This window comes from Oncorhynchus kisutch, linkage group LG25, assembly GCF_002021735.2.
Source record: "Oncorhynchus kisutch isolate 150728-3 linkage group LG25, Okis_V2, whole genome shotgun sequence".
Taxonomy (NCBI): Eukaryota; Metazoa; Chordata; class Actinopteri; order Salmoniformes; family Salmonidae; genus Oncorhynchus; species Oncorhynchus kisutch.
Window position 1 is genome coordinate 42,262,955 of NC_034198.2, and position 24,632 is coordinate 42,287,586.

At 46.0% G+C, this 24,632-nt stretch overlaps 1 protein-coding gene across 1 annotated transcript in view; it reads left to right on the plus strand.

Moving 5' to 3' along the window:
• The first annotated feature begins 1,957 nt into the window (after positions 1-1,957).
• LOC116357461 (cAMP and cAMP-inhibited cGMP 3',5'-cyclic phosphodiesterase 10A-like) overlaps positions 1,958-24,632 on the plus strand; it is a 193,917-nt gene continuing 171,242 nt past the window's right edge. The window contains 1 exon segment of the mRNA XM_031804851.1: positions 1,958-2,327. Coding sequence (XP_031660711.1) covers positions 2,264-2,327 — 64 coding nt within the window. The 5' untranslated portion in view covers positions 1,958-2,263.

The following is a 24,632-nucleotide window of genomic DNA, read 5'->3' on the forward strand; positions in this document are numbered from 1 at the left end:
CCCCTTAAGTTAATACTTTGTAGCGCCACCTTTTGCTGCGATTACAGCTGTAAGTCGCTTGGGGTATGTCTCTATCAGTTTTGCACATCGAGAGACTGACATTTTTTCCCATTCCTCCTTGCAAAACAGCTCGAGCTCAGTGAGGTTGGATGGAGAGCATTTGTCAACAGCAGTTTTCAGTTCTTTCCACAGATTCTCGATTGGATTCAGGTCTGCACTTTGACTTGGCCATTCTAACACCTGGATATGTTTATTTTTGAATCATTCCATTGTAGATTTTGCTTTATGTTTTGGATCATTGTCTTGTTGGAAGACAAATCTCCGTCCCAGTCTCAGGTCTTTTGCAGACTCCATCAGGTTTTCTTCCAGAATGGTCCTGTATTTGGCTTCATCCATCTTCCCATCAATTTTAACCATCTTCCCTGTCCCTGCTGAAGAAAAGCAGGCCCAAACCATGATGCTGCCACCACCATGTTTGACAGTGGGGATGCTGTGTTCAGGGTGATGAGCTGTGTTGCTTTTACGCCAAACATAACATTTTGCATTGTTGCCAAAAAGTTCAATTTTGGTTTCATCTGACCAGAGCACCTTCTTCCACATGTTTGGTGTGTCTCCCAGGTGGCTTGTGGCAAACTTTAAACAACACTTTCTATGGATATCTTTAAGAAATGGCTTTCCCATCAATTTTAACCATCTTCCCTGTCCCTGCTGAAGAAAAGCAGGCCCAAACCATGATGCTGCCACCACCATGTTTGACAGTGGGGATGCTGTGTTCAGGGTGATGAGCTGTGTTGCTTTTATGCCAAACATAACATTTTGCATTGTTGCCAAAAAGTTCAATTTTGGTTTCATCTGACCAGAGCACCTTCTTCCACATGTTTGGTGTGTCTCCCAGGTGGCTTGTGGCAAACTTTAAACAACACTTTTTATGGATATCTTTAAGAAATGGCTTTCTTCTTGCCACTCTTCCATAAAGGCCAGATTTGTGCAATATATGACTGATTGTTGTCCTATGGACAGAGTCTCCCACCTCAGCTGTAGATCTCTGCAGTTCATCCAGAGTGATCATGGGCCTCTTGGCTGCATCTCTGATCAGTCTTCTCCTTGTATGAGCTGAAAGTTTAGAGGGACGGCCAGGTCTTGGTAGATTTGCAGTGGTCTGATACTCCTTCCATTTCAATATTATCGCTTGCACAGTGCTCCTTGGGATGTTTAAAGCTTGAGAAATCTTTTTGTATCCAAATCCGGCTTTAAACTTCTTCACAACAGTATCTCGGACCTGCCTGGTGTGTTCCTTGTTCTTCATGATGCTCTCTGCGCTTTTAACGGACCTCTGAGACTATCACAGTGCAGGTGCATTTATACGGAGACTTGATTACACACAGGTGGATTGTATTTATCATCATTAGTCATTTAGGTCAACATTGGATCATTCAGAGATCCTCACTGAACTTCTGGAGATAGTTTGCTGCACTGAAAGTAAAGGGGCTGAATAATTTTGCACGCCCAATTTTTCAGTTTTGGATTTGTTAAAAAAGTTTGAAATATCCAATAAATGTCGTTCCACTTCATGATTGTGTCCCACTTGTTGTTGATTCTTCACAAAAAAAATACAGTTTTATATCTTTATGTTTGAAGCCTGAAATGTGGCAAAAGGTCGCAAAGTTCAAGGGGGCCGAATACTTTCGCAAGGCACTGTATATTGACTGACTGACTACCTTTATATTATAATGACTGACTGCCTTTATATTATAATGACTGACTGCCTTTATATTATATTGACTGACTGACTACCAACTAACTGTACGTTGCACTTCCCGGTTTATTTTATCCGTCGCCGTCTACGGTTTACAGTACACTCCCATTTCTCCCTCCTCCCAGCCCGTGCGCCTCCCTCCGTTCAGTCGCTCTTTTTCTCTTCCCAATCTTGCACTTTCACTGTTTCAGTGCTGCCACGGCGAGGAGAGGAGAGGAGGCTTTCCAACCCACGTTTATCTACTCCGAGTGAGGGGGAGACCCTTCACCACTACTGCTCTCGTCTATACGTTTACGTTACCGTGCTGGTAACGGACCACGTACTGCTCACGACCACGGCATTCCCGGCTCGGTTGGTCACGGGCTATTAGGACCTAGGACATTTAATCTCATTCTGGACCAACCGTTTCAGTTCTAGCAGCGAGCAGCGGGAGTTTGAGCAGAGAGGCACCGTACCCTGGTTGATATCCGTAGCGTGTCCCTTCTCGCGCTCTGCTCGCTCACAGACATGGAAGATGGTCCGTCTTCGACAAGCTGTTTTAGAAGGATCACGGACTGTTTTCTGGGCTCAAGTAAGTACTTTTCCCCCCCTGTGCAACAACAGTTAACCTGCTGAATGTTATCTTTATCACTGAGCGCATGAATCCATACGTTTTGTTATCCACGATTTGGAACACCGGATTTTGTGGCTCTAGTTTTGATTTGTTTTTCCTTGATCAGAATTGCATATGGATAATCCTCGCGTATTAATAGTTAACACACATTTCTTATTATGATCGATTGCAACTATAACATTTAAAAAATTGTCAAACTTTCCGAATGACAAAAGATTGATAGCTGATCGTTGATAACATCCGGGTGGGGATTTAACAGGAGAAGAGAAGAGTAGAGGACCACATCATGTAGTGAATTATAAGGTTTATACAACAGTCCTATACTTCACCGAGAAAATAGCACAAATATTATCAGGAGTAACGGAAAGAAATCCCCCGGTTCACCACGGTACGGTCCACCACGGTACGGTCCACCACGTGTAGTACGGTTAATGTAAACCTATGGTGCTTGTTGAGATGTTCACCGCGCCGCTGTAGACCCGTTTCACCACAACGGACTGAAAGAAAAACAAGGGATTGCCAATTGATCACACCACATAGTAAGGTTGGGGATTTACGGTGCCGCTCGCAAAACATATCCTTTATCCACGCAACGGTGACGAACGTAAATGATGTTCTGGCGAAGTGAAATATACATATTCAATGTGTATGTTTTATGTCTTGTTCATTTTGCTGTAAACTCGAGCGTCAAAGACACATTTTTCATTTGTGTGTAAACGTATTATTAAACAATAAAAAAATAAAACCATTTGTACAGTAACTGATACAAATGTAATGATTAAGTTGAGGTTACCCACAATTCAACGCACAGTTATAGTGTTACACTGACGAATAAATATTATAAATATTAAATATTATAGTTAATACGTGTTATTAACTACACTATACAAGTCCATTTGAGAAATATATTTAATTCAGGAATATATATATATAAAAATGGCTGCCTAATCTAGGGACATAAAACGTATCATAGAGATATGATTGGAGAGCATTTGTGTTTCAGTATTAACGTCGGCATAGTTAGGTAGTTAGTGTGGTTTAGCTTCTTGGTTGTAGTCTGAAATACAGGCATCTATGCCAAGGCGCATTGAAGCTGTTCTGGCGGCTGGTGGTCCATCGTCCTATTAAGATATTTTACGTTGGGGGTTTCCTTAATTTTGACAGTTACCTGTGTCATTGAAAGTATCACAAATTGAGTCATGTTGCTTTTATCCAATTCATTGACTTCTCACTCTGACAATCAATTAATCAGGTCTTAATTTAGGATAATCCTGATAGCACTTCCTGGGCCAGGGGAGATTGCTCAGGTATTGATTAATTGTGTCTGAGAGGGGAACTGAAAGTTCACAAAATGTCACACACTTTAGTCTCTCTGTCTTACTGGGGAAAATACATACTTTCCATGCATCATATCCTGTGTAATTTGTTTAGACAATGTGGATAGCTTTTTGTTGTTGTTGTTGTTGTTGTTGTTTTTTACTCAAAATGAAGTAAGTGTTTATTATTTGTTGTCTAGTTAGGGGGGAGATCATGCAACACATCTGAACTATATTCTATTGGATGGATGAATTATCCACACAATAGATAGAATACACGACATGAATTTCTGCTCCATGGTTGTGAGGTACAGTAGAGGACTCTGAATGCCCCGGTACCGGCTGGATGAGAACAGCTCTGTTCTCTTAGTGAGAGGAAACTGTATATGCTTCCAAAGGCCTGACTTTTCTTTGACATTTCTTTTGCTGACGTCCGGGAGACACCGTCAAAACTCTCCACTAGGGGCAAAAGTAAAAACTGCAATGCCCGGAGCTGGGAGGGGGAGCTGGGAGGGGGAGCTGGGAGGGGGAGGGGGAGGGGGAGCGGGCGCTGGGAGCTGGGAGGGGGAGCTGGGAGCGGGAGCTGGATGCGGGAACTGGGAGCTGGGAGCGGGAGCTGGGAGCAGGGGGCTGGGAGGGGGAGCTGGGAGGGGGAGCTGGGAGCGGGAGCTGGGAGGGGGAGCTGGGAGCTGGGAGGGGGAGCTGGGAGGGGGAGCTGGGAGCGGGAGCTGGGAGGGGGAGCTGGGAGGGGGAGCGGGAGCTGGGAGGGGGAGCTGGGAGCGGGGAGCTGGGAGCGGGAGCGGGAGCTGGGAGGGGGAGCTGGGAGCGGGAGCTGGGAGGGGGAGCTGGGAGCGGGGGGCTGGGAGCGGGAGCTGGGAGTGGGAGCTGGGAGCGGGAACTCACTGCTTAGGCCACTGTGCCATGCCATCCATTTTTACTTAAAACTCACGAGGGAGCTTTGTGCTTAAATACAGGATGTCACCACTAGGGGCAACGGTGAGGACTATTACCATGAGGTAGGCTTGTGTTTTGCTAGGGCACTGAGGACAGGGGTAGCGGAAGGGTGTAATCCGCAATCTCAGGTTCTGAGGGTCACGTGTTCAATCCCAGTTATAGACACTAGTTTTTTTTATTTAGTTTTTTCCCATGCAGACTTGTTTTCAAGTTAGAACTCTGCAATGTGATATGTAATCTACACCTCAATAGACTGATAGAAATCCTCTTTATTTTCTTTAATGATCCATTTAAGTGTCATTAATGCTATATAGCTGACACTTTCTCCTTCTGAACTTCTAAAGCTAGTAGGACAGGTGTGGCTTCGTGACAATGACCACAACAGCAGCCCATTTGACACCTCTAACACAGTTACACCCTCTAACACAGTTACACCCTCTAACGCAGTTACACCCTCTAACACAGTTACACCTCTAACGCAGTTACACCCTCTAACACGGTTACACCCTCTAACACAGTTACACCCTCTAACACAGTTACACCCTCTAACACAGTTACCCCTCTAACACAGTTACACCCTCTAACACAGTTACACCCTCTAATGCAGTTACACGTTACACCCTCTAACACAGTTACACCCTCTAACACAGTTATACCCTCTAACACAGTTACACCCTCTAACACAGTTACCCCTCTAACACAGTTACACCTCTAACACAGTTACCCCCTCTAACACAGTTACACCCTCTAACACAGTTACACCCTCTAACGCAGTTACACCCTCTAACACAGTTACACCCTCTAACACAGTTACCCCTCTAACACAGTTACACCTCTAACACAGTTACACCCTCTAACGCAGTTACACCCTCTAACACAGTTACACCCTCTAACACAGTTACCCCTCTAACACAGTTACACCTCTAACACAGTTACACCCTCTAACACAGTTACACCCTCTAAAACAGTTACACCCTCTAACACAGGTACACCCTCTAAAACAGTTATACCCTCTAACACAGTTATACCCTCTAACACAGTTACACCTCTAACTCAGTTACACCTCTAACACAGTTACACCCTCTAACGCAGTTACCCCTCTAACGCAGTTACACCATCTAACACAGTAACACCCTCTAACGCAGCTACACCCTCTAACACAGTTATACCCTCTAACACAGTTACACTCTCTAACACAGTTACACCCTCTAACACAGTTACATCTCTAACACAGTTACACCCTCTAACACAGTTACACCCTCTAACACAGTTACACCCTCTAATGCAGTTACCCCTCTAACACAGTTACACCCTCTAACACAGTTACCCCTCTAACGCAGTTACACCCTCTAACACAGTAACACCCTCTAACGCAGTTTACACCCTCTAACACAGTTACACCCTCTAACACAGTTACACCCTCTAATGCAGTTACACGTTACACCCTCTAACGCAGTTACCCCTCTAACACAGTTACCCCTCTAACGCAGTTACACCCTCTAACACAGTTACACCCTCTAACACAGTTACACCCTCTAATTCAGTTACACCCTCTAACACAGTTACACCCTCTAACACAGTTACCCCCTCTAACACAGTTACACCCTCTAACACAGTTACACCCTCTAATTCAGTTACACCCTCTAACGCAGGTACACCCTCTAACGCAGTTACACCCTCTAACACAGTTACACCCTCTAACACAGTTACACCCTCTAACACAGTTATACCCTCTAACACAGTTACACCCTCTAACACAGTTACACCCTCTAACACAGTTACATCTCTAACACAGTTACACCCTCTAACACAGTTACACCCTCTAACACAGTTATACCCTCTAACACAGTTACACCCTCTAACACAGTTACACCCTCTAACACAGTTACATCTCTAACACAGTTACACCCTCTAACACAGTTACACCCTCTAACACAGTTACACCCTCTAACACAGTTACATCTCTAACACAGTTACACCCTCTAACACAGTTACACCCTCTAACACAGTTACACCCTCTAACACAGTTACCCCTCTAACGCAGTTACACCCTCTAACACAGTTATACCCTCTAACACAGTTACACCCTCTAAAACAGTTACACCCTCTAACACAGTTACATCTCTAACACAGTTACACCCTCTTATGCAGTTACACCCTCTAACACAGTTACACCCTCTAACACAGTTACCCCTCTAACACAGTTACACCCTCTAACACAGTTACCCCTCTAACGCAGTTACACCATCTAACACAGTAACAGCCTCTAACGCAGTTACACCCTCTAACACAGTTATACCCTCTAACACAGTTACACTCTCTAACACAGTTACACCCTCTAACACAGTTACATCTCTAACACAGTTACACCCTCTAACACAGTTACACCCTCTAACACAGTTACACCCTCTAATGCAGTTACACGTTTACACCCTCTAACACAGTTACCCCTCTAACACAGTTACACCCTCTAACACAGTTATCCCTCTAATGCAGTTACACCCTCTAACTCAGTTACACCCTCTAACACAGTTACACCCTCTAACGCAGTTACACCCTCTAACACAGTTACACCCTCTAATGCAGTTACACATTACACCTCTAACACAGTTACCCCTCTAACACAGTTACACCCTCGAACACAGTTACACCCTCTAACACAGTTACACCCTCTAATGCAGTTACCCCTCTAACACAGTTACACCCTCTAACACAGTTACCCCTCTAACGCAGTTACACCCTCTAACACAGTAACACCCTCTAACGCAGTTACACCCTCTAACACAGTTACACCCTCTAACACAGTTACACCCTCTAATGCAGTTACACGTTACACCCTCTAACGCAGTTACCCCTCTAACACAGTTACCCCTCTAACGCAGTTACACCCTCTAACACAGTTACACCCTCTAACACAGTTACACCCTCTAATTCAGTTACACCCTCTAACACAGTTACACCCTCTAACACAGTTACCCCCTCTAACACAGTTACACCCTCTAACACAGTTACACCCTCTAATTCAGTTACACCCTCTAACGCAGGTACACCCTCTAACGCAGTTACACCCTCTAACACAGTTACACCCTCTAACACAGTTACACCCTCTAACACAGTTATACCCTCTAACACAGTTACACCCTCTAACACAGTTACACCCTCTAACACAGTTACATCTCTAACACAGTTTACACCCTCTAACACAGTTACACCCTCTAACACAGTTACACCCTCTAACACAGTTACATCTCTAACACAGTTACACCCTCTAACACAGTTACACCCTCTAACACAGTTACACCCTCTAACACAGTTACCCCTCTAACGCAGTTACACCCTCTAACACAGTTATACCCTCTAACACAGTTACACCCTCTAAAACAGTTACACCCTCTAACACAGTTACATCTCTAACACAGTTACACCCTCTTATGCAGTTACACCCTCTAACACAGTTACACCCTCTAACACAGTTACCCCTCTAACACAGTTACACCCTCTAACACAGTTACCCCTCTAACGCAGTTACACCATCTAACACAGTAACAGCCTCTAACGCAGTTACACCCTCTAACACAGTTATACCCTCTAACACAGTTACACTCTCTAACACAGTTACACCCTCTAACACAGTTACATCTCTAACACAGTTACACCCTCTAACACAGTTACACCCTCTAACACAGTTACACCCTCTAATGCAGTTACACGTTTACACCCTCTAACACAGTTACCCCTCTAACACAGTTACACCCTCTAACACAGTTATCCCTCTAATGCAGTTACACCCTCTAACTCAGTTACACCCTCTAACACAGTTACACCCTCTAACGCAGTTACACCCTCTAACACAGTTACACCCTCTAATGCAGTTACACATTACACCTCTAACACAGTTACCCCTCTAACACAGTTACACCCTCGAACACAGTTACACCCTCTAACACAGTTACACCCTCTAATGCAGTTACCCCTCTAACACAGTTACACCCTCTAACACAGTTACCCCTCTAACGCAGTTACACCCTCTAACACAGTAACACCCTCTAACGCAGTTACACCCTCTAACACAGTTACACCCTCTAACACAGTTACACCCTCTAATGCAGTTACACGTTACACCCTCTAACGCAGTTACCCCTCTAACACAGTTACCCCTCTAACGCAGTTACACCCTCTAACACAGTTACACCCTCTAACACAGTTACACCCTCTAATTCAGTTACACCCTCTAACACAGTTACACCCTCTAACACAGTTACCCCCTCTAACACAGTTACACCCTCTAACACAGTTACACCCTCTAATTCAGTTACACCCTCTAACGCAGGTACACCCTCTAACGCAGTTACACCCTCTAACACAGTTACACCCTCTAACACAGTTACACCCTCTAACACAGTTATACCCTCTAACACAGTTACACCCTCTAACACAGTTACACCCTCTAACACAGTTACATCTCTAACACAGTTACACCCTCTAACACAGTTACACCCTCTAACACAGTTACACCCTCTAACGCATTTACACCTCTAACATAGTTACACCTCTAACACAGTTACACCCTCTAACACAGTTACACCTCTAACACAGTTACCCCTCTAACGCAGTTACACCCTCTAACACAGTTATACCCTCTAACACAGTTACACCCTCTAAAACAGTTACACCCTCTAACACAGTTACATCTCTAACACAGTTACACCCTCTTATGCAGTTACACCCTCTAACACAGTTACACCCTCTAACACAGTTACCCCTCTAACACAGTTACACCCTCTAACACAGTTACCCCTCTAACGCAGTTACACCATCTAACACAGTAACAGCCTCTAACGCAGTTACACCCTCTAACACAGTTATACCCTCTAACACAGTTACACTCTCTAACACAGTTACACCCTCTAACACAGTTACATCTCTAACACAGTTACACCCTCTAACACAGTTACACCCTCTAACACAGTTACACCCTCTAATGCAGTTACACGTTTACACCCTCTAACACAGTTACCCCTCTAACACAGTTACACCCTCTAACACAGTTATCCCTCTAATGCAGTTACACCCTCTAACTCAGTTACACCCTCTAACACAGTTACACCCTCTAACGCAGTTACACCCTCTAACACAGTTACACCCTCTAATGCAGTTACACATTACACCTCTAACACAGTTACCCCTCTAACACAGTTACACCCTCGAACACAGTTACACCCTCTAACGCAGTTACACCCTCTAACACAGTTACACCCTCTAACACAGTTACACCCTCTAACACAGTTATACCCTCTAACACAGTTACACCCTCTAACGCAGTTACATCTCTAACACAGTTACACCCTCTAATGCAGTTACACATTACACCCTCTAACACAGTTACACCCTCTAACACAGTTACACCCTCTAACGCAGTTACACCCTCTAACACAGTTACACCCTCTAACACAGTTACACCCTCTAACTCAGTTACACCTCTAACACAGTTACACCCTCTAACGCAGTTACCCCTCTAACGCAGTTACACCATCTAACACAGTAACACCCTCTAACGCAGTTACACCCTCTAACACAGTTATACCCTCTAACACAGTTACACTCTCTAACACAGTTACACCCTCTAACACAGTTACATCTCTAACACAGTTACACCCTCTAACACAGTTACACCCTCTAACACAGTTACACCCTCTAACACAGTTACACCCTCTAATGCAGTACACGTTTACACCCTCTAACACAGTTACCCCTCTAACACAGTTACACCCTCTAACACAGTTATCCCTCTAACGCAGTTACCCCTCTAACACAGTTACACCCTCTAACACAGTTACCCCTCTAACGCAGTTACACCCTCTAACACAGTAACACCCTCTAACGCAGTTACACCCTCTAACACAGTTATACCCTCTAACACAGTTACACCCTCTAAAACAGTTACACCCTCTAACACAGTTACATCTCTAACACAGTTACACCCTCTAATGCAGTTACACCCTCTAACACAGTTACACCCTCTAACACAGTTACCCCTCTAACACAGTTACACCCTCTAACACAGTTACCCCTCTAACGCAGTTACACCATCTAACACAGTAACACCCTCTAACGCAGTTACACCCTCTAACACAGTTACACCCTCTAACACAGTTACTTCTCTAACACAGTTACACCCTCTAACACAGTTACACCCTCTAACACAGTTACACCCTCTAATGCAGTTACACGTTTACACCCTCGAACACAGTTACCCCTCTAACACAGTTACACCCTCTAACACAGTTATCCCTCTAATGCAGTTACACCCTCTAACTCAGTTACACCCTCTAACACAGTTACACCCTCTAACGCAGTTACACCCTCTAACACAGTTACACCCTCTAATGCAGTTACACATTACACCTCTAATACAGTTACCCCTCTAACACAGTTACAACCTCTAACACAGTTACCCCTCTAACACAGTTACACCCTCTAACGCAGTTACACCCTCTAACACAGTTACACCCTCTAACACAGTTACACCCTCTAACACAGTTATACCCTCTAACACAGTTACACCCTCTAACACAGTTACATCTCTAACACAGTTACACCCTCTAACACAGTTACACCCTCTAACACAGTTACACCCTCTAACACAGTTACACCCTCTAACGCATTTACACCTCTAACATAGTTACACCTCTAACACAGTTACACCCTCTAACACAGTTACACCTCTAACACAGTTACACCCTCTAACACAGTTACACCCTCTAATGCAGTTACACGTTACACCCTCTAACACAGTTACACCCTCTAACGCAGTTACACCCTCTAACACAGTTACACCCTCTAACACAGTTACACCCTCTAATGCAGTTACACGTTTACACCCTCTAACACAGTTACCCCTCTAACACAGTTACACCCTCTAACACAGTTATCCCTCTAATGCAGTTACACCCTCTAACACAGTTACACCCTCTAACACAGTTACACCCTCTAACGCAGTTACACCCTCTAACACAGTTACACCCTCTAATGCAGTTACACATTACACCTCTAACACAGTTACCCCTCTAACACAGTTACACCCTCTAACGCAGTTACACCCTCTAACGCAGTTACACCCTCTAACACAGTTACACCCTCTAACTCAGTTACACCTCTAACACAGTTACACCCTCTAACGCAGTTTACCCCTCTAACGCAGTTACACCATCTAACACAGTAACACCCTCTAACGCAGTTACACCCTCTAACACAGTTATACCCTCTAACACAGTTACACTCTCTAACACAGTTACACCCTCTAACACAGTTACATCTCTAACACAGTTACACCCTCTAACACAGTTACACCCTCTAACACAGTTACACCCTCTAACACAGTTACACCCTCTAATGCAGTTACACGTTTACACCCTCTAACACAGTTACCCCTCTAACACAGTTACACCCTCTAACACAGTTATCCCTCTAACGCAGTTACCCCTCTAACACAGTTACACCCTCTAACACAGTTACCCCTCTAACGCAGTTACACCCTCTAACACAGTAACACCCTCTAACGCAGTTACACCCTCTAACACAGTTATACCCTCTAACACGGTTACACTCTCTAACACAGTTACACCCTCTAACACAGTTACACCCTCTAACACAGTTACACCCTCTAACACAGTTACACCCTCTAACACAGTAACACCCTCTAACGCAGTTACACCCTCTAACACAGTTACACCCTCTAACACAGTTACACCCTCTAATGCAGTTACACGTTACACCCTCTAACACAGTTACCCCTCTAACACAGTTACCCCTCTAACGCAGTTACACCCTCTAACACAGTTACACCCTCTAACACAGTTACACCCTCTAATTCAGTTACACCCTCTAACGCAGTTACACCCTCTAACGCAGTTACACCCTCTAACACAGTTACACCCTCTAACACAGTTTACACCCTCTAACACAGTTATACCCTCTAACACAGTTACACCCTCTAACACAGTTACATCTCTAACACAGTTACACCCTCTAACACAGTTACACCCTCTAACACAGTTACACCCTCTAACACAGTTACACCCTCTAACGCATTTACACCTCTAACATAGTTACACCTCTAACACAGTTACACCCTCTAACACAGTTACACCTCTAACACAGTTACCCCTCTAACGCAGCGACACCCTCTAACACAGTTATACCCTCTAACACAGTTACACCCTCTAAAACAGTTATACCCTCTAACACAGTTACACCCTCTAAAACAGTTACACCCTCTAACACAGTTACATCTCTAACACAGTTACACCCTCTAATACAGTTACACCCTCTAACACAGTTACACCCTCTAACACAGTTACCCCTCTAACACAGTTACACCCTCTAACACAGTTACCCCTCTAACGCAGTTACACCATCTAACACAGTAACACCCTCTAATGCAGTTACACCCTCTAACACAGTTATACCCTCTAACACAGTTACACTCTCTAACACAGTTACACCCTCTAACACAGTTACATCTCTAACACAGTTACACCCTCTAACACAGTTACACCCTCTAATGCAGTTACACGTTTACACCCTCTAACACAGTTACCCCTCTAACACAGTTACACCCTCTAACACAGTTATCCCTCTAATGCAGTTACACCCTCTAACTCAGTTACACCCTCTAACACAGTTACACCCTCTAACGCAGGTACACCCTCTAACACAGTTACACCCTCTAATGCAGTTACACATTACACCTCTAACACAGTTACCCCTCTAACACAGTTACACCCTCGAACACAGTTACACCCTCTAACGCAGTTACACCCTCTAACACAGTTACACCCTCTAACACAGTTACACCCTCTAACACAGTTATACCCTCTAACACAGTTACACTCTCTAACACAGTTACACCCTCTAACACAGTTACATCTCTAACACAGTTACACCCTCTAACACAGTTACACCCTCTAATGCAGTTACACGTTACACCCTCTAACACAGTTACACCCTCTAACACAGTTACACCCTCTAACACAGTTATACCCTCTAACACAGTTACACTCTCTAACACAGTTACACCCTCTAACACAGTTACATCTCTAACACAGTTACACCCTCTAACACAGTTACACCCTCTAATGCAGTTACACGTTACACCCTCTAACACAGTTACACCCTCTAACTCAGTTACACCCTCTAACACAGTTACACCCTCTAACGCAGTTACACCCTCTAACACAGTTACACCCTCTAATGCAGTTACACATTACACCTCTAACACAGTTACCCCTCTAACACAGTTACACCCTCGAACACAGTTACACCCTCTAACGCAGTTACACCCTCTAACACAGTTACACCCTCTAACACAGTTACACCCTCTAACACAGTTACCCCTCTAACGCAGTTACACCCTCGAACACAGTTACACCCTCTAATGCAGTTACACATTACACCTCTAACACAGTTACCCCTCTAACACAGTTACACCCTCGAACACAGTTACACCCTCTAACGCAGTTACACCCTCTAACACAGTTACACCCTCTAACACAGTTACACCCTCTAACACAGTTACCCCTCTAACGCAGTTACACCTCGAACACAGTTACACCCTCTAACACAGTTACCCCTCTAACGCAGTTACACCCTCTAACACAGTTACACCCTCTAACACAGTTACCCCTCTAACGCAGTTACACCCTCTAACACAGTTACACCCTCTAACACAGTTACCCCTCTAACACAGTTACACCCTCTAACACAGTTACCCCTCTAACGCAGTTACACCCTCTAACCCAGTTACCCCTCTAACGCAGTTACACCCTCTAACCCAGTTATACCCTCTAACACAGTTACACCCTCTAACACAGTTACACCCTCTAACACAGTTACATCTCTAACACAGTTACACCCTCTAACACAGTTACACCTCTAACATAGTTACACCCTCTAACACAGTTACACCCTCTAACACAGTTAGCCCTCTAACGCAGTTACACCCTCTAACCCAGTTACCCCTCTAACGCAGTTACACCCTCTAACCCAGTTATACCCTCTAACACAGTTACACCCTCTAACACAGTTACACCCTCTAAAACAGTTACATCTCTAACACAGTTACACCCTCTAACACAGTTACCCCTCTAACGCAGTACACCTCTAACCCAGTTACCCCTCTAACGCAGTTACACCCTCTAACCCAGTATACCCTCTAACACAGTTACACCCTCTAACACAGTTCACCCTCTAACACAGTTACATCTCTAACACAGTTACACCCTCTAACACAGTTACACCTCTAATATGGTTACACCCTCTACACAGTTACACTCTAACACAGTTACACCCTCTAACACAGTTACACCTCTAACACAGTTACACCCTCTACACAGTTACACCCTCTAACACGGTTACACCCTCTCGTTGATCAAGAGACATACCTCATCTACATCTTCACCTGCCATTTATAGCCCTTACTATGTGTCACAAACGGTTCCCTATTCCCTATATAGTACAGTCGTGGCCAAAAGTTTAGCATTTGTTAGCATGTACAGTATATCTCAGTGTGTTAGCATGTACAGTATATCTCAGTGTGTTAGCATGTACAGTATATCTCAGTGTGTTAGCATGTACAGTATATCTCAGTGTGTTAGCATGTACAGTATATCTCAGTGTGTGTTAGCATGTACAGTATATCTCAGTGTGTTAGCATGTACAGTATATCTCAGTGTGTTAGCATGTACAGTATATCTCAGTGTGTGTTAGCATGTACAGTATATCTCAGTGTGTTTAGCATGTACAGTATATCTCAGTGTGTGTTAGCATGTACAGTATATCCCAATGGTGTGTTAGCATGTACAGTATATCTCAGTGTGTTAGCATGTACAGTATATCTCAGTGTGTGTTAGCATGTACAGTATATCTCAGTGTGTGTTAGCATGTACAGTATATCTCAGTGTGTTAGCATGTACAGTATATCTCAGTGTGTGTCGCATGTACAGTATATCTCAGTGTGTGTTAGCATGTACAGTATATCTCAGTGTGTGTTTGCATGTACAGTATATCTCAGTGTGTGTTAGCATGTACAGTATATCTCAGTGTGTGTTAGCATGTACAGTATATCTCAGTGTGTGTTAGCATGTACAGTATATCTCAGTGTGTTAGCATGTACAGTATATCTCAGTGTGTTAGCATGTACAGTATACCTCAGTGTGTGTTAGCATGTACAGTATATCTCAGTGTGTGTTAGCATGTACAGTATATCTCAGTGTGTTAGCATGTACAGTATATCTCAGTGTGTGTTAGCATGTACAGTATATATCAGTGGTGTGTTAGCATGTACAGTATATCTCAGTGTGTGTTAGCATGTACAGTATATCTCAGTGTGTTACCATGTACAGTATATCTCAGTGTGTGTTAGCATGTACAGTATATCTCAGTGTGTGTTAGCATGTACAGTATATCTCAGTGTGTTAGCATGTACAGTATATCTCAGTGTGTGTTAGCATGTACAGTATATCTCAGTGTGTTAGCATGTACAGTTTATCCCAATGTGTGTTAGCATGTACAGTATATCTCAGTGTGTTAGCATGTACAGTATATCCCAATGTGTGTTAGCATGTACAGTATATCCCAATGTGTGTTAGCATGTACAGTATATCTCAGTGTGTGTTAGCATGTACAGTATATCTCAGTGTGTGTTAGCATGTACAGAATATCTCAGTGTGTGTTAGCATGTACAGTATACCTCAGTGTGTGTTAGCATGTACAGTATATCTCAGTGTGTGTTAGCATGTACAGTATACCTCAGTGTGTGTTAGCATGTACAGTATATCTCAGTGTGTTAGCATGTACAGTATACCTCAGTGTGTGTTAGCATGAACAGTATATCTCAGTGTGTGTTAGCATGAACAGTATATCTCAGTGTGTGTTAGCATGTACAGTATATCTCAGTGTGTTAGCATGTACAGTATACCTCAGTGTGTGTTAGCATGAACAGTATATCTCAGTGTGTGATAGCATGAACAGTATATCTCAGTGTGTGTTAGCATGTACAGTATATCTCAGTGTGTTAGCATGTACAGTATATCTCAGTGTGTGTTAGCATGTACAGTATATCTCAGTGTGTGTTAGCATGTACAGTATACCTCAGTGTGTGTTAGCATGTACAGTATATCTCAGTGTGTTAGCATGTACAGTATATCCCAATGTGTGTTAGCATGTACAGTATATCTCAGTGTGTGTTAGCATGTACAGTATATCTCAGTGTGTGTTAGCATGTACAGTATATCTCAGTGTGTTAGCATGTACAGTATACCTCAGTGTGTGTTAGCATGTACAGTATATCTCAGTGTGTGTTAGCATGTACAGTATATCTCAGTGTGTTAGCATGTACAGTATATCTCAGTGTGTGTTAGCATGTACAGTATATCTCAGTGTGTGTTAGCATGTACAGTATACCTCAGTGTGTGTTAGCATGTACAGTATATCTCAGTGTGTTAGCATGTACAGTATACCTCAGTGTGTGTTAGCATGTACAGTATATCTCAGTGTGTGTTAGCATGTACAGTATATCTCAGTGTGTTAGCATGTACAGTATATCTCAGTGTGTGTTAGCATGTACAGTATATCTCAGTGTGTGTTAGCATGTACAGTATACCTCAGTGTGTGTTAGCATGTACAGTATACCTCAGTGTGTGTTAGCATGTACAGTATATCTCAGTGTGTTAGCATGTACAGTATATCTCAGTGTGTGTTAGCATGTACAGTATATCTCAGTGTGTGTTAGCATGTACAGTATACCTCAGTGTGTTAGCATGTACAGTATATCTCAGTGTGTGTTAGCATGTACAGTATACCTCAGTGTGTGTTAGCATGAACATGTACAGTCGTGGCCAAAAGTTTTGATAATGACACATATTAATTTTCACAACGTCTGCTGGCTCAGTTTTTATGAAGGCAATTTGCATATACTCCAGAATGTTATGAAGAGTGATCAGATTAATTGCAAAGTCTCTCTTTGCCATGCAAATGAGCTGAATCCCCCAAAAACATTTCCACTGCATTTCAGCCCTGCCACAAAAGGACAAGCTGATATCATGTCAGTGATTCTCTCGTTAACACAGGTGTGAGTGTTGACGAGGACAAGGCTGGAGGTCACTCTGTCATCAAATCAAATCAATCAAATCAAAAAAATCAAATTTATTTATATAGCCCTTCGTACATCATCTGATATCTCAAAGTGCTGTACAGAAACCCAGCCTAAAACCCCAAACAGCAAGCAATGCAGGTGTAGAAGCACGGTGGCTAGGAAAAACTCCCTAGAAAGGCCAAAACCTAGGAAGAAACCTAGAGAGGAACCAGGCTATGTGGGGTGGCCAGTCCTCTTCTGGCTGTGCTGGGTGGAGATTATAACAGAACATGGCCAAGATGTTCAAATGTTCATAAATGACCAGCATGGTCCAATAAAAATAAGGCAGAACAGATTAAACTGGAGCAGCAGCACGGCCAGGTGGACTGAGGACAGCAAGGAGTCATCATGTCAGGTATTCCTGAGGCCTGGTCCTAGGGCTCAGGTCCTCCGAGAGAGAGAAAGAAATAGAGAAAGTGAGAATTAGATTGATGCTGATTGAGTTTGAATAACCGACTGGAAGCTTCAAAAGGAGGGTGGTGTTCGGAACCATTGTTCTTCCTCTGTCAACCATGGTTACCTGCAAGGAAACACGTGCCGTCATCATTGCTTTGCCCAAAAAGGGCTTCACAGGGAAGGATATTGCTGCCAGTAAGATTGCACCTAAATCAACCATTTATCGGATCATCAAGAACTTTCAGGAGAGCGGTTCTACGTTGGACACGGAGGATATATTTTGCAGAATTCTGCGTGCATGTTTGTCCCATTTGTATGTCAAATGTTTTGTTTCTTTTAATGGCCCTTCTTGTCTCTCAGATCGTTCACAGCTTTGTGGAAGTTACCTGTGGCGTTGATGTTTAGATCAAGGTTTTATAGTTTTTGTTGTGTGCTCTAGGGTAATGGTGTCGAGATGGAATTTGTATTTGTGGTCTCACCCCCCCGGCCCTGTGGAAAGAAATGTGTGTGTTATTTTGCCAATTTTAACCACATACTTGTTGTTTGTGTACATGGATTTTATAATGTTGTTTGTTTTACCCCCAACACCACTTTCCATCAGTTTGTATAGCAGACCCTCATATGCCACATTGAGTCAAAGCTTTTTTGAAATCAACAAAGCATGAGAAGACTTTGCCTTTGTTTTGGTTTGTTTGTTTGTCAATTAGCAGGGTGAATACGTGGTCTGACGTACGGTAATTTGGTAAAATGCCAATTTGACATTTGCTCAGTACATTGTTTTCACTGAGGAAATCTGCTGTTAATGATAATGCAGAGGATTTTCCCAAGGTTGCTGTTGACGCATGTCCCACAGTAGTTATTGGGTTCAAATTTGTCTCCACTTTTGTGGATTGGGGTGATCAGTCCTCAGATCCAAATATTGAGGAAGATGCCAGAGCTGAGGATGATGTTAAAGAGTTTTAGTATAGACAATTGGAATTTGTTGTCTGTATATTTGATCATTTCATTAAGGATACCATCAACACCACAGGCCTTTTTGGGTTGGAGGGTTTGTATGTTGTCCTGTAGTTCATGCAATGTAATTGGAGAATCCAGTGTGTTCTGGAATCCAGTGGGTTCTGGAATCCAGTGGGTTCTGGAATCCAGTGGGTTCTGGAATCCAGTGGGTTCTGGTCTTTAATAGTTGATTCTAAGATTTGTATTGATCATGTATATGTTTTTGCTGTTTGTTCTTGGTTATTGAGCCAAACAGATTGGAGAAGTGGTTTACCCAGACATCTCTCTGTTTTGGATAGATAACTCTTTGTGTTGATTGTTTAGCGTGTTCCAATTTTCCCAGAAGTGGATAGATTCTATTCTAGTCTATGGATTCTTCAATGACATTGAGCTGATTTCTGACATGCTGTTCCTTCTATTTCTGTAGTGTATTTCTGTATTATTTTAGTGATTCACCATAGTGAAGGTGAAGACTCGGGTTTTCTGGGTCTCTATGTTTTACATTGGATAGTTCTTTCAATTTCTTCCTTAGTTTTTCCATTCTTTATCCATTTGTCATTTTTGTTAACTATGACTATGTACAGACCCAGCTTGCGAAAGAGCTGCAGGACTTGTGACCTGTTTTTGTTGATTATGTTGTCATAGTTGTGCCGGGGGGGGGGGGGGGGTAGGTGTTGGTCCCCCTGTCACCTCCAGGTCCCTCTGTCACCTCCAGGTCCCCCTGTCACCTCCAGGTAGGTGTTGGTCTCCCTGTCACCTCCAGGTAGGTGTTGGTTCCCCTGTCACCTCCAGGTAGGTGTTGGTTCCCCTGTCACCTCCAGGTAGGTGTTGGTTCCCCTGTCACCTCCAGGTAGGTGTTGGTTCCCCTGTCACCTCCAGGTAGGTGTTGGTTCCCCTGTCACCTCCAGGTAGGTGTTGGTCTCCCTGTCACCTCCAGGTAGGTGTTGGTCTCCCTGTCACCTCCAGGTAGGTGTTGGTCTCCCTGTCACCTCCAGGTAGGTGTTGGTTCCCCTGTCACCTCCAGGTAGGTGTTGGTCTCCCTGTCACCTCCAGGTAGGTGTTGGTCCCCCTGTCACCTCCAGGTCCCTCTGTCACCTCCAGGTCCCTTTGTCACCTCCAGGTCCCCCTGTCACCTCCAGGTAGGTGTTGGTCTCCCTGTCACCTCCAGGTCCCTTTGTCACCTCCAGGTCCCCCTGTCACCTCCAGGTAGGTGTTGGTCTCCCTGTCACCTCCAGGTCCCTTTGTCACCTCCAGGTCCCCCTGTCACCTCCAGGTAGGTGTTTGTCTCCCTGTCACCTCCAGGTCCCCCTGTCACCTCCAGGTAGGTGTTGGTCCCACTGTCACCTCCAGGTCCCTCTGTCACCTCCAGGTCCCCCTGTCACCTCCAGGTAGGTGTTGGTCTCCCTGTCACCTCCAGGTAGGTGTTGGTCCCCCTGTCACCTCCAGGTAGGTGTTGGTCTCCCTGTCACCTCCAGGTAGGTGTTGGTTCCCCTGTCACCTCCAGGTAGGTGTTGGTCTCCCTGTCACCTCCAGGTAGGTGTTGGTCCCCCTGTCACCTCCAGGTCCCTCTGTCACCTCCAGGTAGGTGTTTGTCTCCCTGTCACCTCTAGGTAGGTGTTGGTCCCCCTGTCACCTCCAGGTCCCTCTGTCACCTCCAGGTCCCTTTGTCACCTCCAGGTCCCCCTGTCACCTCCAGGTAGGTGTTGGTCTCCCTGTCACCTCCAGGTCCCTTTGTCACCTCCAGGTCCCCCTGTCACCTCCAGGTAGGTGTTTGTCTCCCTGTCACCTCCAGGTCCCCCTGTCACCTCCAGGTAGGTGTTGGTCTCCCTGTCACCTCCAGGTCCCTTTGTCACCTCCAGGTCCCCCTGTCACCTCCAGGTAGGTGTTTGTCTCCCTGTCACCTCCAGGTAGGTGTTAGTCCCCCTGTCACCTCCAGGTAGGTGTTGGTTCCCCCTGTCATCTCCAGGTAGGTGTTGGTTCCCCCTGTCACCTCCAGGTAGGTGTTGGTCTCCCTGTCACCTCCAGGTAGGTGTTGGTCCCTCTGTCACCTCCAGGTCCCTCTGTCACCTCCAGGTAGGTGTTGGTCCCCCTGTCACCTCCAGGTAGGTGTTGGTCCCCCTGTCACCTCCAGGTAGGTGTTGGTCCCCCTGTCACCTCCAGGCAGGTGTTGGTCCCCCTGTCACCTCCAGGTAGGTGTTGGTTCCCCTGTCAACTCCAGGTCCCTCTGTCACCTCCAGGTAGGTGTTGGTCTCCCTGTCATCTCCAGGTAGGTGTTGGTCTCCCTGTCATCTCCAGGTAGGTGTTGGTCTCCCTGTCATCTCCAGGTAGGTGTTGGTCTCCCTGTCAGGTTCTTATCCGGTTCTGGCATTTAGGCCACAGACTAGTACATGTCCGGGGAGACAGAGAGGGAGCAGGGAGGAAGGAGACAGAGAGGGAGGAGGGAGGAAGGAGACAGAGAGGGAGGAGGGAGGGAGAAAACAGAGAGGTAGGAGGGAGGAAGGAAACAGAGAGGGAGGAGGGAGGGAGGAGACAGAGAGGGAGGAGGGAGGGAGGAGACAGAGAGGGAGGAGGGAGGAGACAGAGAGGGAGGAGGGAGGAGGGAGGAAGGAGACAGAGAGGGAGGAAGGAGGAGACAGAGAGGGAGGAGGGAGGAGACAGAGAGGGAGGAGGGAGGGAGGAGACAGAGAGGGAGGAGGGAGGAGGGAGGAGGGAGGAGGGAGGAGACAGAGAGGGAGGAGGGAGGAAGGAGACAGAGAGGGAGGTGGGAGGGAGGAGACAGAGAGGGAGGAGGGAGGAAGGAGGAAGGAGACAGAGAGGGAGGAGGGAGGAAGGAGACAGAGAGGGAGGAGGGAGGGAGGAGACAGAGAGGGAGGTGGGAGGAAGGAGACAGAGAGGGAGGAGGGAGGGAGGAGACAGAGAGGGAGGAGGGAGGGAGGAGACAGAGAGGGAGGAGGAAGGGAGGAAACAGAGAGGGAGGGCAGGGGTAGACAGAGAGGGAGGGCAGGGGGAGACAGAGAGGGAGGAAGGAGGGAGGAGACAGAGAGGGAGGAGGGAGGAGACAGAGAGGGAGGGCAGGGGGAGACAGAGAGGGAGGAGGAGGAGACAAAGAGAGAGGAGGGAGGAGACAGAGAGGGAGGAGGGAGGAGACAGAGAGGGAGGTGGGAGGGAGGAGACAGAGAGGGAGGAGGAAGGGAGGAGACAGAGAGGGAGGAGGAAGGGAGGAGACAGAGAGGGAGGAGGGAGGAAGGAGACAGAGAGGGAGGTGGGAGGGAGGAGACAGAGAGGGAGGAGGGAGGAAGGAGACAGAGAGGGAGGAGGGAGGAAGGAGACAGAGAGGGAGGAGGTAGGGAGGAGACAGAGAGGGAGGTGGGAGGGAGGAGACAGAGAGGGAGGTGGGAGGGAGGGGACAGAGAGGGAGGAGGGAGGGAGGAGACAGAGAGGGAGGAGGAAGGGAGGAGACAGAGAGGGAGGAGGAAGGGAGGAGACAGAGAGGGAGGGCAGTGGGAGACAGAGAGGGAGGAAGGAGGGAGGAGACAGAGAGGGAGGAGGAAGGAGACAGAGAGGGAGGGCAGGGGGAGGAGGGAGGAGACAGAGAGGGAGGTGGGAGGGAGGAGACAGAGAGGGAGGTGGGAGGGAGGAGACAGAGAGGGAGGAGGGAGGGAGGAGACAGAGAGGGAGGAGACAGAGGGAGGAGGGAGGAGACAGAGAGGGAGGAAGGAGGGAGGAGACAGAGAGGGAGGAGGGAGGAGACAGAGAGGGAGGGCAGGGGGAGACAGAGAGGGAGGGAGGAGGAGACAAAGAGAGAGGAGGGAAGAGACAGAGAGGGAGGAGGAGGAGACAGAGAGGGAGGTGGGAGGGAGGAGACAGAGAGGGAGGAGGAAGGGAGGAGACAGAGAGGGAGGAGGAAGGGAGGAGACAGAGAGGGAGGAGGGAGGAAGAGAGGGAGGAGGGAGGGAGGAGACAGAGAGGGAGGAGGAAGGGAGGAGACAGAGAGGGAGGAGGAAGGGAGGAGACAGAGAGGGAGCGCAGGGGGAGACAGAGAGGGAGGTGGGAGGGAGGAGACAGAAAGGGAAAGAGTGTGTTTGTGTGTTTGCAATACTTACCTGTTTTATGAGGGAAAATGTCACTTCATTGTGAAGTGAGCATTTGTAGTTTTTCGGGTTGACCTCTCACTTCTGACATCACTGTTCGTTTAAAGGGGAACTTTGATCTGACTATGATGACTCAGTACACCTGTGTAAAGGGGAACTTTGATCTGACTATGATGACTCAGTACACCTGTGTAAAGGGGAACTTTGATCTGACTATGATGACTCAGTACACCTGTGTAAAGGGGAACTTTGATCTGACTATGATGACTCAGTACACCTGTGTAAAGGGGAACTTTGATCTGACTATGATGACTCAGTACACCTGTGTAAAGGGGAACTTTGATCTGACTATGATGACTCAGTACACCTGTGTAAAGGGGAACTTTGATCTGACTATGATGACTCAGTACACCTGTGTAAAGGGGAACTTTGATCTGACTATGATGACTCAGTACACCTGTGTAAAGGGGAACTTTGATCTGACTATGATTACTCAGTACACCTGTGTTGTGGAACAAGTCTCCAGAGCTGAATACTTTCTGATTATACAGGTATACCTGGCCCCTTGACTTTTTCCACAATTTGTTACGTTACGCCTTATTCTAAAATGGATTTAATAAATACAAATGGTCAGCAATCTACACACAAGCTATTTTTTTACCTTTATTTAACTAGGCAAGTCAGTTAAGAATAAATTCTTATTTTCAATGACGGCCTCGGAACTGGGGTTAACTGGCTGTTCAGGGGGTAGAACGACAGATTTGTATCTTGTCAGCTCTGGGAGGAGGAGGGGAGGAGGAGGGGGGGGGAGGAGGAGGAGGAGGAGGAGGAGGAGGAGGGGGGGGAGGAGGAGGGGGGGAGGAGGAGGAGGAGGAGGGTGAGGAGGAGGAGGAGGAGGAGGAGGAGGGGGAGGAGGAGGAGGAGGGGGAGGAGGAGGAGGAGGAGGAGGGGGAGGAGGAGGAGGAGGAGGAGGAGGAGGAGGGGGAGGAGGAGGAGGGGAGTGTGGATTTATATTTATAAAAATAAATACAATGTTACACATGAAGGGTTAGATAGGTTATGTGAGGGTCCGGGTGGTGGAGTGGATGACATCTGGGGGCTTGAACTCAGAGTCCTGCCCCCCTCGAGGACCTGTTCTCTTTTCATTCAAACGAGAAGAGGAGGAGTGACGCAGATCAACATCTCCAGAGGGTCTGTACCCAGCTAGCACATTTTGTTCCTTGGAAGTTGTGGGAACGTACGTTTTTGGGTTTCCCATTGGTTTCCAGACCAGTAAAACACATATCTATATTTTAAACGTTCTAAGAACGGAATGTTT